General features: G+C 39.9%; 1 protein-coding gene across 1 annotated transcript in view; it reads right to left on the bottom strand.

Moving 5' to 3' along the window:
* Window positions 1–12,894, bottom strand: part of F8 (coagulation factor VIII) — a 115,365-nt gene that overhangs the window by 26,784 nt on the left and 75,687 nt on the right. Inside the window, exons 15-22 of the mRNA XM_057718062.1 lie at window positions 12,209–12,362; window positions 9,934–10,146; window positions 9,415–9,643; window positions 9,043–9,225; window positions 7,700–7,816; window positions 7,131–7,202; window positions 5,908–5,993; window positions 2,100–2,255 (exon numbers count right to left, since the gene is read on the bottom strand). Of these exons, the coding sequence (XP_057574045.1) occupies window positions 2,100–2,255; window positions 5,908–5,993; window positions 7,131–7,202; window positions 7,700–7,816; window positions 9,043–9,225; window positions 9,415–9,643; window positions 9,934–10,146; window positions 12,209–12,362 (1,210 nt within the window). The remainder of the gene's footprint in view (window positions 1–2,099; window positions 2,256–5,907; window positions 5,994–7,130; window positions 7,203–7,699; window positions 7,817–9,042; window positions 9,226–9,414; window positions 9,644–9,933; window positions 10,147–12,208; window positions 12,363–12,894) is intronic.

Genomic DNA, 12,894 nt, shown 5'->3' with positions numbered 1-12,894 from the left:
CCACGCTTCCACTGTAGGGGGCACGGGTTCAATCCCTGGTCGGGAAATTAAGATCCCGCATGTCGTGCAGCACGGCCAATTAAAAAAAAATGTACCCGTCCCAGGTCTCAGAGTTCCACTCCTTTCCACTAGTGCCCTTACCTTTGCATAACAGGCCTGGTGGAGCTAACAATTTAATTGTCACTACGACTCTGCAGTTCACATGCTCAGCTCCTAGATTTGGTATTAAGTCCAAGTATCTGTCTATAAGCACAGAACATGGGAGGCTCCTCCAGAGCTCCATGGGTGCATCCTGATTCTCTGTGTGTGTTCATAGGTGTTCTTTGTATATGTTGATAACATTTAATTTCTTTTTTTCCCTATGTATGCTGTGAAAAGAAGGGCCATAAAAAGAAGACAGGTCACTCTACAATCAGGTGATACTAAACTTGCTGTCATAGCAAATAAATGCCACTGTCAGTTTAATCTCCCCATGTCTTCCTCACCATCTGTAACTCATCCCATTGTATCACTGGTGATCATCTGTGACAAATTGTGATGCCACAACATGTCGTGGGTTACTCAACATCCAGTCTCCTCCCCAAGCAAGGAATTATACCTGTGTTCCTTGACTATATTAGCAACCTAATCCTAAAATTCCATTTTGAAGGTCTGTTTCCTGGGGCTACTTTTGGCACCAATTACTGTATGAGACAGGGTTCCACAAGAAACAGGGAACACTAAAATTAGCATAATTTGAGGAAAGGTTAAAACAGGTACTAGTTAGGAAGGTGGGGGCAGGGTACTGCAATCCCCAGGCCTGGAGGGATGAGGAGAAGATGAGGTAGACAAAATGACCAGAAATTCTGTACATTCTTCCCATTGAGAAGTGGGGTCTAGGTCCCTTCCTCTTGAACGCAGGTGGGTGTGTGACCTGCTTATAACCAACAGAATGTATTGGAAGTGATACTACGTGACTTAAAAGACTAGATCAGAAAAGGTGATGTTGTCTCCGCCTTGTTAGCTGGGACACTCATGCTGGAGTTTGTAAGATGCCTTGAGACAGTTGTGCTGGGAGAAGTTACTTCAGTCAATAGCCCCAGAGGTCAGTCAGCACCAATCACAAGACATGCAAGTAAAGATGCTTCCAAATGACTTCAACCCCCAGCTGTCACATCTTCCCAGCTGAGGCCCCAGATATTATGGAGCAGAGAGACAGGCCATCCCTGCTATGCCCTGTTCAAAGTCCTGACCCACAGAATCCAAGAACAAAACAAACTGTTTTTTTTAATTATGATGCTAAGTTTTGGGGTGGTTGGCAACTCAGCGATAGTAACTGGAGCAGGGAGAGAAAACCACTTTGAAGGGAGCAGTGACCTTCAGTAGAAGAAATAACCTGATATTCCACACAGGCCAGGCTCACAGAACAAGAGGCGCGGTAGAAAAGCAGGAAAATGGATCTGAAGGGGCAAACAGAAGTCACCTTGCACGGGGCCATTTTAGGACTTTGAACCTTATTCTGAAGACAAGAGGGAGACATTGAAAGATTTAGACAGGGGAATGATAATATCATCCCCAAAATGATGTGCAGCTTTTGTTAGAGAAGAGATTAGAAACAGGAGAAGGCTAGTTAGGAATGTAATGTAATATGTCAAGTGTGAGGTGATGGAGCCTCGGGCTGAGGTAACAACTGTATAAATGAAACAGAAGAGACAGGCGAGGTATCCTGAAGGAAGAGTTGGCTGGATGTGCGGCTGTTCATCAGGGGGCATAAGAATGAGGGAAGAGTAGATGATGAAGCTAAGGTTTTGAGACCATTTGCCCTGCTGTCACTTCAAACCTAGAATATCCATAAGCAAACTCACAATCTTATCAACCCACCCAGTCCAGAATAACCTACTTCTCTCAACAGAGCATGTCTTCATTTCTATTATATATGAGATCCTCGATGCTACCATTTTTTGGTCCATATGTCCATAATCACTCCTATGCTCATCAGTGGAAAATTCTTTTTGGGGGGTTACATTTGTAGAAGCTATGAGTATTTGTTCCATACCTGAAATCTGTCAAAAGCTCTTTTAAAAGATTCATGCATGCTCTTAAAAGGAGTAATTACATACCATTAAGGTCCCAGTGGAATTCCCTCGATAACTCCGCCACTGCTTTCCGTCAAGGCTATACATGATGATAAATTGAGAGATGTAGAGGCTGGACAACTTCTGACGGGCACCCTGGGTCATGATGCCGTGAATAATCATCGGTGCCAACAGATCCACCTACGGATGAAAACAACAATTTATTTTAAATGTATGTACCACCTTCTGAAATCATTTATGAGCTTAAGAAGAATCTACCTTGGAGGTGCAGCTGAAGCAGAGACCAAAGTTGAAATGTGGATGTGTGTGAAGGTGTGGAATAAATGATGGAAACGTGTAGGAAATGTGGTCATTGAGTTCCCAGACTACTTCCTGACAAAGGAAATCATATCCAAATCACTGAGCCCCAATTTTCTCTACACACATCCTTTGTGCTGTACATATGGACACATAACGTGTGCTTCCCCCACGCCTCCGTCTCCACCTGTCCCCACACTAGCCCCCTTCCACCATCACTATCAAGGATAAACTGCTACTCCTCCTTCAAGTGTTAGTTCAGAAACTATTTCTCCTGGTTAGCCTTTCCTGACTCACCCAGACAAATTTAGTGCTGCTTCCATTTCACTTTATATATATATATATATATATATATATATAATTTCATTAAATTATTGCACCACATTGTAAAGTTTTCTTTGCTTTTTGCCTTCCTTATTAGAGTGAGACCCTTACGGCATTAAACCTGTTTGAGTCACCTAACCTCTCTCTGTCTCAGTTTCTTCATCTGTAAAGTGGAGGGAATAATGGTGTTTATCTGAAAAGGTTACCAGAGGAGTAAAGGGTTAATCCATGTAATGCACTTGCTAGCTGTTAGCTTTTATAGTCTGGCTAGCCCCAGCACCTGCATGGCACTGGATATAATACTGACGCTTAGCACATGTTTTGGAAGGAATGAGTGAATCAGTGGTAAGGAATGACTGGGTCTTAAAGAAGGGGGCATGGGTCATGCAAGCATTACAGGAATTTTGACATGTTACTGCCCTAACAAGCCAGTCAAATTTAACTTCTCCCAGATGCCTGGTGCGCTCAAATTGGACTAGTCGTGAGTCTTGTGCTTAATGACTATCTTTTCCAATTGACTGTAATATATAGTCTGTTTCCCCAACTCAAATTTAAGTCCCATGAAGGCAGGGCTTTTTCTAATTATTCACAACTCTATTCCCAGTACATAGAACAGTGCTTGGCACACAACAGATGCTAAAAATATATTCAAAGACTATATATATATATATATATATATATATATATATATATATTATTTGTTTACAGCTACACAAGGAAACAGTACAACTCAACATAGGTCATTATTTTTGTACCCAGTACTTTCAGTTGTTTATGCGACAACACCAAGAGGAAAAATGAAGTGTCTTCAACTGGTAATGCCATCTAATCTGGGGAAAGACAGTGTTGTAGCTTTTGAAGACCTTGCCCACTCGCTGATGAGAGGTCTTTTCTGGACCACTGACTACTGTGCATTCCAGCAGTTTTCATAGAGCCTCGCCAGCTGCCTTTCCCACCTACATTCCGTAACTGAGGAAGTCTTCAAATACTGTCAATCCTATGTTGAGGATAAGGTGATTTAATACAGATTGGATGGTAATACAATTAGGTGGATTTGTAACTGGTTCAATTAAAGAAGGATTAAAGGGTTAATGCATGTATATAATCCTTTGCTTACCATAAGCAAACAGTGGTAGTTAATACATGGTTACCAACGTAAAGGGAGCCCTGTAGAAACAGCATAGTATAGTGATTACAAATTAGGGCTCTGGGGCACAACTCTCAGGGTTTGAAATTTGGCTTAGTCACTTATTGGCTGTGTGACATGGGACAAGTTATTTAACTTTTTTCTTTAACGTTATTTCTTCTCCATTCCCTAACTTTATTTTTTTTTAAATTTATTTATTTATTATTTATTTATTTATTTTATTGGCTGTGTTGGGTCTTGTTGCACACGGGCTTTTAGTTGCAGTGAGCAGGGGCTTCTCTTTGCTGTGGTGCGCGGGCTCCTCATTGCCGTGGCTTCTCTTGTTGCAGAGCACGGGCTCTAGGCACGTGGGCTTCAGTCGTTGCAGCACATGGGCTCAATAGTTGTGGCTCATGGGCTCTAAAGCGCAGGCTCAATAGTTGTGGCGCACGGGCTTCGTTGCTCCGCGGCATGTGGTGTCTTCCTGGGGCAGGGATGGAACCCGTGTCCCCTGCATTGGCAGGCGGATTCTTACCCACTGCGCCACCTAGGAAGCCCCTATTTAACTTTTCTGTGCTTCACCTTCCTTATCTGAAATGAAGATGATAATATCTGCCTCAAAAGTTGTGGTAAGGATTTAATCGCTTGCTTTCTTTTAAGTACAAGAAAGGAAGTCCTGTATAAGTTAATATTTTGATCATGAATTTGATAAAGTATAAAAAAGTTTACTGATCAAGTCAGTAAAATATGTGAAACTGGGTAAGACTAGAGAATACTTTCGGAGACAGAGCTTGGAACGGTGTCTAAATGTAATCAGTGCAAATTTATTGGGCTGTATCACTCAGGGTTCTTTGGCACAGAGAAGGCACTCTGTTTACTAGTCTCATCAGATTGTATCCAGTGAGGCAGATAGATTTCCCCAAACAGAAATGAGGATGCTATTACAACAAAGAAATCCATAGAACAGATGCGGGGCAGCCAAATAGAGTAAAATGTCCACTATGCGGTAGTACTTATAAAGTTAAAAGTGATAACCACAGCAACATGAGGTGAGAACATATGGTTTGGCAGCTTCACAAACAAACAATACTTAGAAATTAGTGAAGAGTCAGCTCAAATTGAGTCACAACTAGCAGTGCCTACAAAACAAAAAAAGATGAGCCAATGTGTTCTTTGTGTCTGCTGGCTGGTAAGCCAGCTTATCTTCCCCTGTTTATTATTTTAACCTCACGAAAAATAAGAGAGCAGATGCAACCTTGCAAAGGAGGAAAATATGTAGGGGAACTTCCTCAGCTGACTGAGAATAAGAAAGCTGATGCACTATGAGAAGAGGATGGAGGTAGGGGAAGTAGGTGGTAAAACATACATAAATTAGTCCCGACTGATCACATGTTGACATGAAAATATTTTTGGATATGTTGGGTTAAAGAAAATGTATTATTACTATTATTATTATTATTTTTGGCCACACTGTGTGCCTTGCAGGATCTTAGTTCCCTGACCAGGGATTGAACCGGGGCCCTTGGCGGTGAGAGCGCTAAGTCCTAACCACTGGAACGCCGGGGAATTCCCAAGAAAATGCATTACTAAAATGATTTTCACATGTTCCTTTTTTAAAGCGGCTACTAGAAAACGTGGTTCACATTATGTATCTATTGGACAGCGCTACTCCAGAGGAAATGCAGAAGTGAGAAAATACAAAATACTGGGTCATTTAAAAAGAAATTGAGTTAATCTAAGAACACTTTCAGTTGTGACTTCAAGTTGATTTACCAGATTGGACTAACTTCAGTAGGCGTTTCTTACTACCCGGTGGTGTAGAATTGGTGAAGAAGACGGATTCAGTTGTAGAAAAGGAAGAAGCCACATTTGCTTGGCTTGTGGGATGGGGGATTGAAGGACATCTAAAAATAGAATATACTGTCTTGGGAGGTAGTAAGTTCAATGTTATAGAAAATCATCAGCCAGTCTATTCTTCAGTTCTTTCCTTGTCTATTACCTGGAGTTTGATGAAAATGACTTTGGTATAAAAGAGATATATAATGCTTTGATCTTGGAAGAGGAATGTGTGATGCATTTTCTAACCTTGATCCAGGAAAAGGGGTCCTTGGTGCTCCAGGCATTGATTGATCCGGAATAATGAAGTCTGGCCAGCTTTGGGGCCCACTGTCCTTTGCCCGAGAAAGGGGAGAGAGATTAGATTCAGCTGGATTGGTCCTAGACACTTAGGAATAAAATTAATCTCTTGAGAAAAGTTAATCCTAGCTGTGGAGAAGATAAAGGCACAAAGCATATTAGTATCAATGATTACCAAAGTGTTTGGCTTGTCCTCACTGTCCATTTTATTTTCTACAATTTAATAATTTTGTTGATTGTTACTACCTCTAGTTAGCTAATACTGGACTGTGTTACCAGCACTATCAAATAGTATTATTATTTCTTAATTACATAATGTATGTTCACTGGAGAAAAATTAGAAAATAAAAAATAAAAATAAAACATAAGTAAAAATAAAAATAAAAGAGGTAAAAAACACCATCCTTCTACCCAGAGAAAAATAATACTCTTTTGGTATATAACTTTCAAGCCTTTCTATTTTTTTTTTCTTTTCTTTTTTTTCTTTTTCCTGTTTTTCTTCCAAAGTGACATTACAATTTTGTAATTCCTCCAGTAATTTGTTTGCTTTTCAAGCCTCTTTTCCAAATGGAATTTTTTTCCCTCTAAAACAGAGTCTGGCCAACTTTTTTCCGTAAATAATTTAACCTATGCAGATCGTCTGGTCTCTGCTGCGACTACTTAAGTGCTGTTGTAGAGGAAAACCTGGCTGCAGATGATTGTAAATGAATGAGTGTGGCTTCTTTATGGACACTGAAATTAGAATTTCATATAATTTTCACATGTCATGAGATATTATTCTTCTTTTGTTTTTTCTCCCAATCATTGAAGAATAAAAAATGATTCTTAGCTTGAAGGCCATACAAAATCAGGTGATGGGCTTGATGTGGCCTGCAGGCTATAGTTTGAGAACTCTCTCTAGATCCAACTCAAGCTTTACTATCACTACTCATAGGAAAATGTAGCTTCTTGCTACAGTGAAGAGAATGGACTCAAGGGAAGCCATGTGGAAGGCAGGACATTTAAGGAGGCAGTGGCATTTCTCAGGTGAGAAGTGATGATGGCCTGAATTGAGATGGTCACGCTGGGAAATGGAGGCACCTATGGAGATGGATGGGTTATCTGAGTATTTCCAACAGAAATAAAAAAGATACAGTCAGCCCAGTGCTTTGAGAGAAAAGAATAGTATTTACCATACTGTCCTGAAGCTGTAATCTGAAAATCTTTAATGCGTCCAGAAGCCATTCCCAGTGGAGTCTGACACTCTGAAATCAAACGAAGGGAGCACAATAGTCAGAAGTGCAGAAAATATAGCTTCACAAACGCAAGCCAATGAGAACACCAACAAATGCTCATGTTTTTTAGTGTTTACTATGTACGAAGAACCGTACTATTTTATTGTACTATATCGTTTAATTCACTCCAACAGACTCACATTTTGCAGCTGATGAAACTAGGGTCCATACGTAAGCAGACCAGTGGTTCTCCTACTTGTTTGGGGTTAAAACTCTATTTCTTCCTAGTGATATTTGTAAGTTATCTTTGGTAACTGAACCAAAACTAAGTTTCAAAATTTGCTCTTGGAGCTTCACGGTCACAGTGTTCAAAGCTTCAAGCATATCCACCCTCCTCTGAGGATTCTGATGATTTCTACCAGCAATTCATTGTAGATTTGGTAATGACTGTGAGCTTATATTTATTTCCTGACAAAGGCAACCCTTCTAGGAAAGGGGAGAGTGGTATAGAGGTGTGTGCCACTCACGCTTGCTGTACACCAGGAAGAGACTGCTCATCCCAGCTTGCAGGTGCTCGCCAATAAGACATTCTATCCGCCAGATTCCAACTTTGGATGGTAGCATTTCCACCGTCTCAAAAACACCTTATCAAAACCAAAAGGAACAAAAGTTATTTTCACACAAATCGGTGTAAGATACATTGGCTTATGCATAATACCAAAGGAGATCTACCCAAGTCAGTTGCGCCACTCTTGGTCCCCTGAAACCCACAGTGCTTGCTATGTGACCCATACAGCTGGAGACACTAGAGATTGAGTTCTGACCTCTGGAAATGGGAGAGACAGGGTGACAGGACGCTTTGGCGGTGGAGACAGGAGAAAGCTACTGCAATAGGATTGGCCGGCACTCTTGGGGCTTTTCTGAGCCAGAAGTGTATTTCTCATTGACAAAATATGGGCTCCCTGCTTCAAGGGGTAAAGTAACCCCAGGAGCAAGAAGCTAGAGGTGAATGCTGAGGGGCTGAGGAATGAGTCACAAATGACCACTGAGAATAAAGGTGGAAACAACCAGGTCAAGGGGATTTCATGAGAGAGGGTCCCAAAAGGGAGTCTCTGAAGAGCCCCTGAAAGCACCCTACCTGAAAGAGAGTCAGAGTGAAATATCTACCCTCGCTACGCTGTGCTTCAAAGAAGCAACCAGCCAGGGGTGGAGGGGAAAGCATAAGGTAGAGAATCAGAAAACTCAACCAACTTGGAGAAGGAGATATTAAATCAAGTTCAGAATTTTGATTAATATCTTGGAGTGGACATTGTAATTTGTGACCTGAACTATATTTGTGATGTAAAGTGACCACAGGACTCGTTATTACTTAAGAGTGAGCAGAAAAGTCACTGGGCTTATCAGAATTTTTACTGAGAAACAGGGGAAGTTTACTTTGAGTATTAAACCTCTTTTAAAGGGACACTGGAGAACTAAAATGAAATTATGTTTTGATCAACATTGTGAGTGGTGCTTAATGAAAATATTGCTTTCATGAATAAACAAATCACTCTTTGGGAACCTACTGGTGCCATGTGGGATTCGAGGTGGGAGAAACACCCCTTTTTCCTAGGAATGTGTTTTGACATCAATTGTCCGTTTATTCTGTTCTGTTTCCTTTATACAAATTATCTGTATCTGAAATTATCACGTTCACTTGCAAATTTATTTATTCACTCTCTGCAGGGCCAAGTTACTTGAGAAAGTAGGCTTCCCAAGAGCAGGGGGTTGGTCTGCTTTGTTCACTGGACGTATCCCCAGGGCCTACACCTTTAAAGGAGGGTCTCAGCAAGCCCAGCCCGTTGAGGAGAGAGCACAGACTGGCTCGTACCAGGGTAGAGATTGTAGACTGCCATTTTATACTCCTCCTTCTTCCGTACAGTGAACACATGTCCACTGAAATGAACAGAATGGATATTTTCATTGCTGCCCATGCTGAGGAGATACCATCGGATCCTTTGATCCTGAGCCATCACTAAGCCTGGTAGTGTATCCATCACGTAGCCATTGATTGCTGGAGAAAGAACACAGAAACAGCTGTTAAAATCTATTGTAGAAGTGTATTTCCCTCCACTCCAGTCAAAAATATTGATTCCTACGAGGATTCCACTCCCATACATATACTCTCAAATCATACAATGTCTAAATCTCAGGCTCAAGGCTCATTTCACAGCGAGTAACATTTGGGTGTGACGTATATTACCATGGAAGCGATACGTTTCTTTAAAAGTGGGGTCCTCCATCTGGATATTGCAGGGAGCCCTGCAGTTCCTTTCCATGTTTTCAGTGAAGTACCAGCTCTTGGTCTCATCAAAAATAGTGAAAAACAGAGCAAATTCCTGCACTGTCACTTGTCTCCCATGAGCAGCGCTCAGAGTGTTTGTGCGGCAGATCAGAAGGGGTCCAACCAAGCCTGAGTGCACATCTTTTTCCTGAGAGGAAAGACACCAGTCCCATGAGCAAAAGCTCTCTCCCCATGAACCAGAGTGGATTTCTCATCAACTTTTATGACACTCCAACCCACTCCCCATCTTCCCACAGTACAATTCTTCCTCTTTAGTAGACTCCAGAGCGATGTGTTTAAAACATAAATAGGATGACACCCCCCAATTAAAGCTGCCCATTATGCTTAGGATAAATACCACAAAAGGGTCTTAGCACAGAACATGAAGGCCCTTTCTTTTAAGCCAGAGAAAGGCCAGCACAACACAGAGCTGCTTACCAGGTCCACATCAGAAAAATAAGCCCAGGCTTTGCAGTCAAACTCATCTTCAGCCGGTGCCATGTGGTGCTGCACTTTCCAAAAGTAAGTTCTGGTTTCATTCGGCTTGACAAACTTTTTTCTTGGTTCTGCTCCTTGACTCTGATCTTCCTCATAAGAAATGAGGCTAGAATAGAAGGAGTAGGGACGAGAGGCCTGGTTTTTGAAAGTTACCTGCAGAGCAAGAAAAAAGAAACAAACAAGTGTTATGTTTTAAGATCTTGCAAAGTTCTTAGGTTAGGGTTTACATCCCTAATGGCAATGCCTATTTGAGGGGTTTTCTCAAGGTTTTTAATACCTGGAGGAAGTGGTACAGAGTATGGATGTTGCTCGAACCTAAACCTAAAGATCTACAAAAGAAACTGAGACATTTTTGAATTCCAGAATCTTTAAGGCATGGACTCAAAGTTGCAAAGGAGAAAATTTCTAAATACTTAAAAGAAATTTCAAAGTAAAAGGGAAAATATCACCACAGGGGTTTTAAGAGACCATAACCCCAGGAACTGATACTCAAATTCAGGTTCTTCATGACAAATGCCAAGATGAATACGTATGATCATGTCAGAAAAAATTCACTCACAATCCCATAATTTCAGATCCTTCTATATCCTTCATGTAAACAATCAATTGGGACAATGGATGACTGTTTCTGGAAAAAATAAAACTACCTTGATCTTTGGCTCACACACACCAAAACAAATTCTAGTCTACAGGAATTATCGATGGGTTAAAAAGTTAAATGTTAAGAAATTATACTGCAAAAGAAAGTTGAAGAAAGTATAGGTGATTTTAAGGGAAAAAAGTCTCTGTATAGGGAAGGATTTTTATAAACATTAAAGGTATGAAAGTGTCATAAAGGAAAGATTTATAGGTTACTACCTAAAATTTCACAACTGTTTTATTTTAAAAACCATAGTATAGGGGCTTCCTAGGTGGCGCAGTGGTTAAGAATCTGCCTGCCAGTGCAGAGGTCACGGGTTCGATCACAGCTCCAGGAAGATCCCACATGCCGCGGAGCAACTAAGCCCGTGTGCCAAAAAAAAAAAAAAAAAAAAAAACAAACCATAGTATATAAAATAAACAAACTTGGAAAAATATTCACTAAAATCACCAATAATCATTAATATATCAACCATCTATATAAGGCAATATAAATTAACAAGCACTCCCTCCAAAAATTTCAACTATGCAAAGAACATTAACAGATAATTCATTAGAGAAAGTCTTAAAATGTTCATGTACATTGCACTCCTGGAATTTTATCCTAGGAAAATTGTTGTGATTGCAGCATTCTTTAAATAGTAAAAAAAAACTATATAAAAGGTTGTTCAAAGTAAACGGTTAAGTAAACCATAAAATCATATTATGGACTAATATTCCAACATTTAGAAAAAGATATGTGAGAAGTGTTTTTAATGACAAGAGAAATGTTTATGACATATTTATTTAAAAAAGAAGTAGAATGATGCATTGTATAATTTTGAATACATAAAAAGAAGAACACATAGGAAAAACATAAAAACATACAGCTAAATGATAATTATGGGATTATTTTTCAACTTCCTTATTTTCTATACTTTAAACTTTTTTGAAAGAATACATTATATTTATTTTTTTATTTTTAAAAAAATTTTTTATTGGAGTATTCTTGATTCACAATGTTGTATTAGTTTCAGGCGTACAGGAAAGTGAGTCAGTTATACACACACATATATCCACTCTTTTTTAGATTCTATTCCCATATAGGTCATTACAGAGTATTGAGTAGGGTTCCCTGTGCTGTACAGTAGGTCCTTATTAGCTATCTATTTTATATATTGTCGTGTGTATCTGTTAATCCCAAACTCTCAATTTACCCCTCCCTGCCCTGTTCCCCTTTTGGTAACCATGAGTTTATTTTCGAAATCTGTGAGTCTGTTTCCGTTTTGTAAATAAGTTCACTTACATCATTTATCCCCTGGTAACCATAAGTTTGTTTTCTACATCTCTGACTCTACTTCTGTTTTGTAAATTACTTCACTTGTACCATTTTTTAGATTCCACATATAAGCAGTATCATAGGACATTTGTCTTTCTCTGTCTGACCTACTTCACTCAGTATGACACTCTCTAGACCCATCCATGTGCTACAACTGGCATTATTTTGTTCTTTTTTATGGCCATTATTTTTAGAATCAGAAATCTAAAAAACATATACGGGATCAATTTTCTTGTAATTCCATTGTCCTCAATTTACCATGATATTGTCTTCGACTTCTGCTCTTATATATGGTCCCAAGAGTCCCAAGTGTTCATTTAATTCTCCACGGTATAAGGGCTGAGTAAAGGAGCCATCAGCAAATTCCTCGAATACCACCTTCTTGAACTGAGGGACACCGCCATTCTGAGCTCTGGAGAAAAAAGCAGAGGAAAAGTAATATTCTCATGGACCAGATGCGGAGAAATGCCTCACGTTCTTGTCTTCCCTGTATTTGAGATATGGTTGGTAGAACTGATGATGATTCAGAAGTATAATGGGGAAGAGGGGTAGAAAGAGGGATTAAAGATTACTTCCAGGTTTCTGATTTGGGCAAATGGATGGATGATGATGGAGTTTACTGAGGTGGGGAACCCTAGAGGAGTAGGTTGGGGTATACAGTTTTGGAACATGAGGTATCTATGTGAATTATATTGGCAAATACACAGAGATTGGGAGTTCACAAAAGAGGTCTAGATGAAGATCATCCATATCTAGGTGGTATCGAAATCATGCAAGTGGCTTATCAAAGCCAACAGTCAATTTTGTTATGTCCTAATCTTACTCAACATCTAAGCAACATTTTGCATAGTTAAACACTTCATCTTCCTTGACATACTCTCTCCAGACTTCTCTAGTATGTAAGATCCATGAAAGTGGGGGGGCTTGTCTGTTTTGTCCACTGT

The sequence above is a fragment of the Hippopotamus amphibius genome, chromosome X, assembly GCF_030028045.1.
Source record: "Hippopotamus amphibius kiboko isolate mHipAmp2 chromosome X, mHipAmp2.hap2, whole genome shotgun sequence".
In the NCBI taxonomy this organism is placed as follows: domain Eukaryota; kingdom Metazoa; phylum Chordata; class Mammalia; order Artiodactyla; family Hippopotamidae; genus Hippopotamus; species Hippopotamus amphibius.
This window is presented reverse-complemented; position numbering and strand designations above follow the sequence as displayed.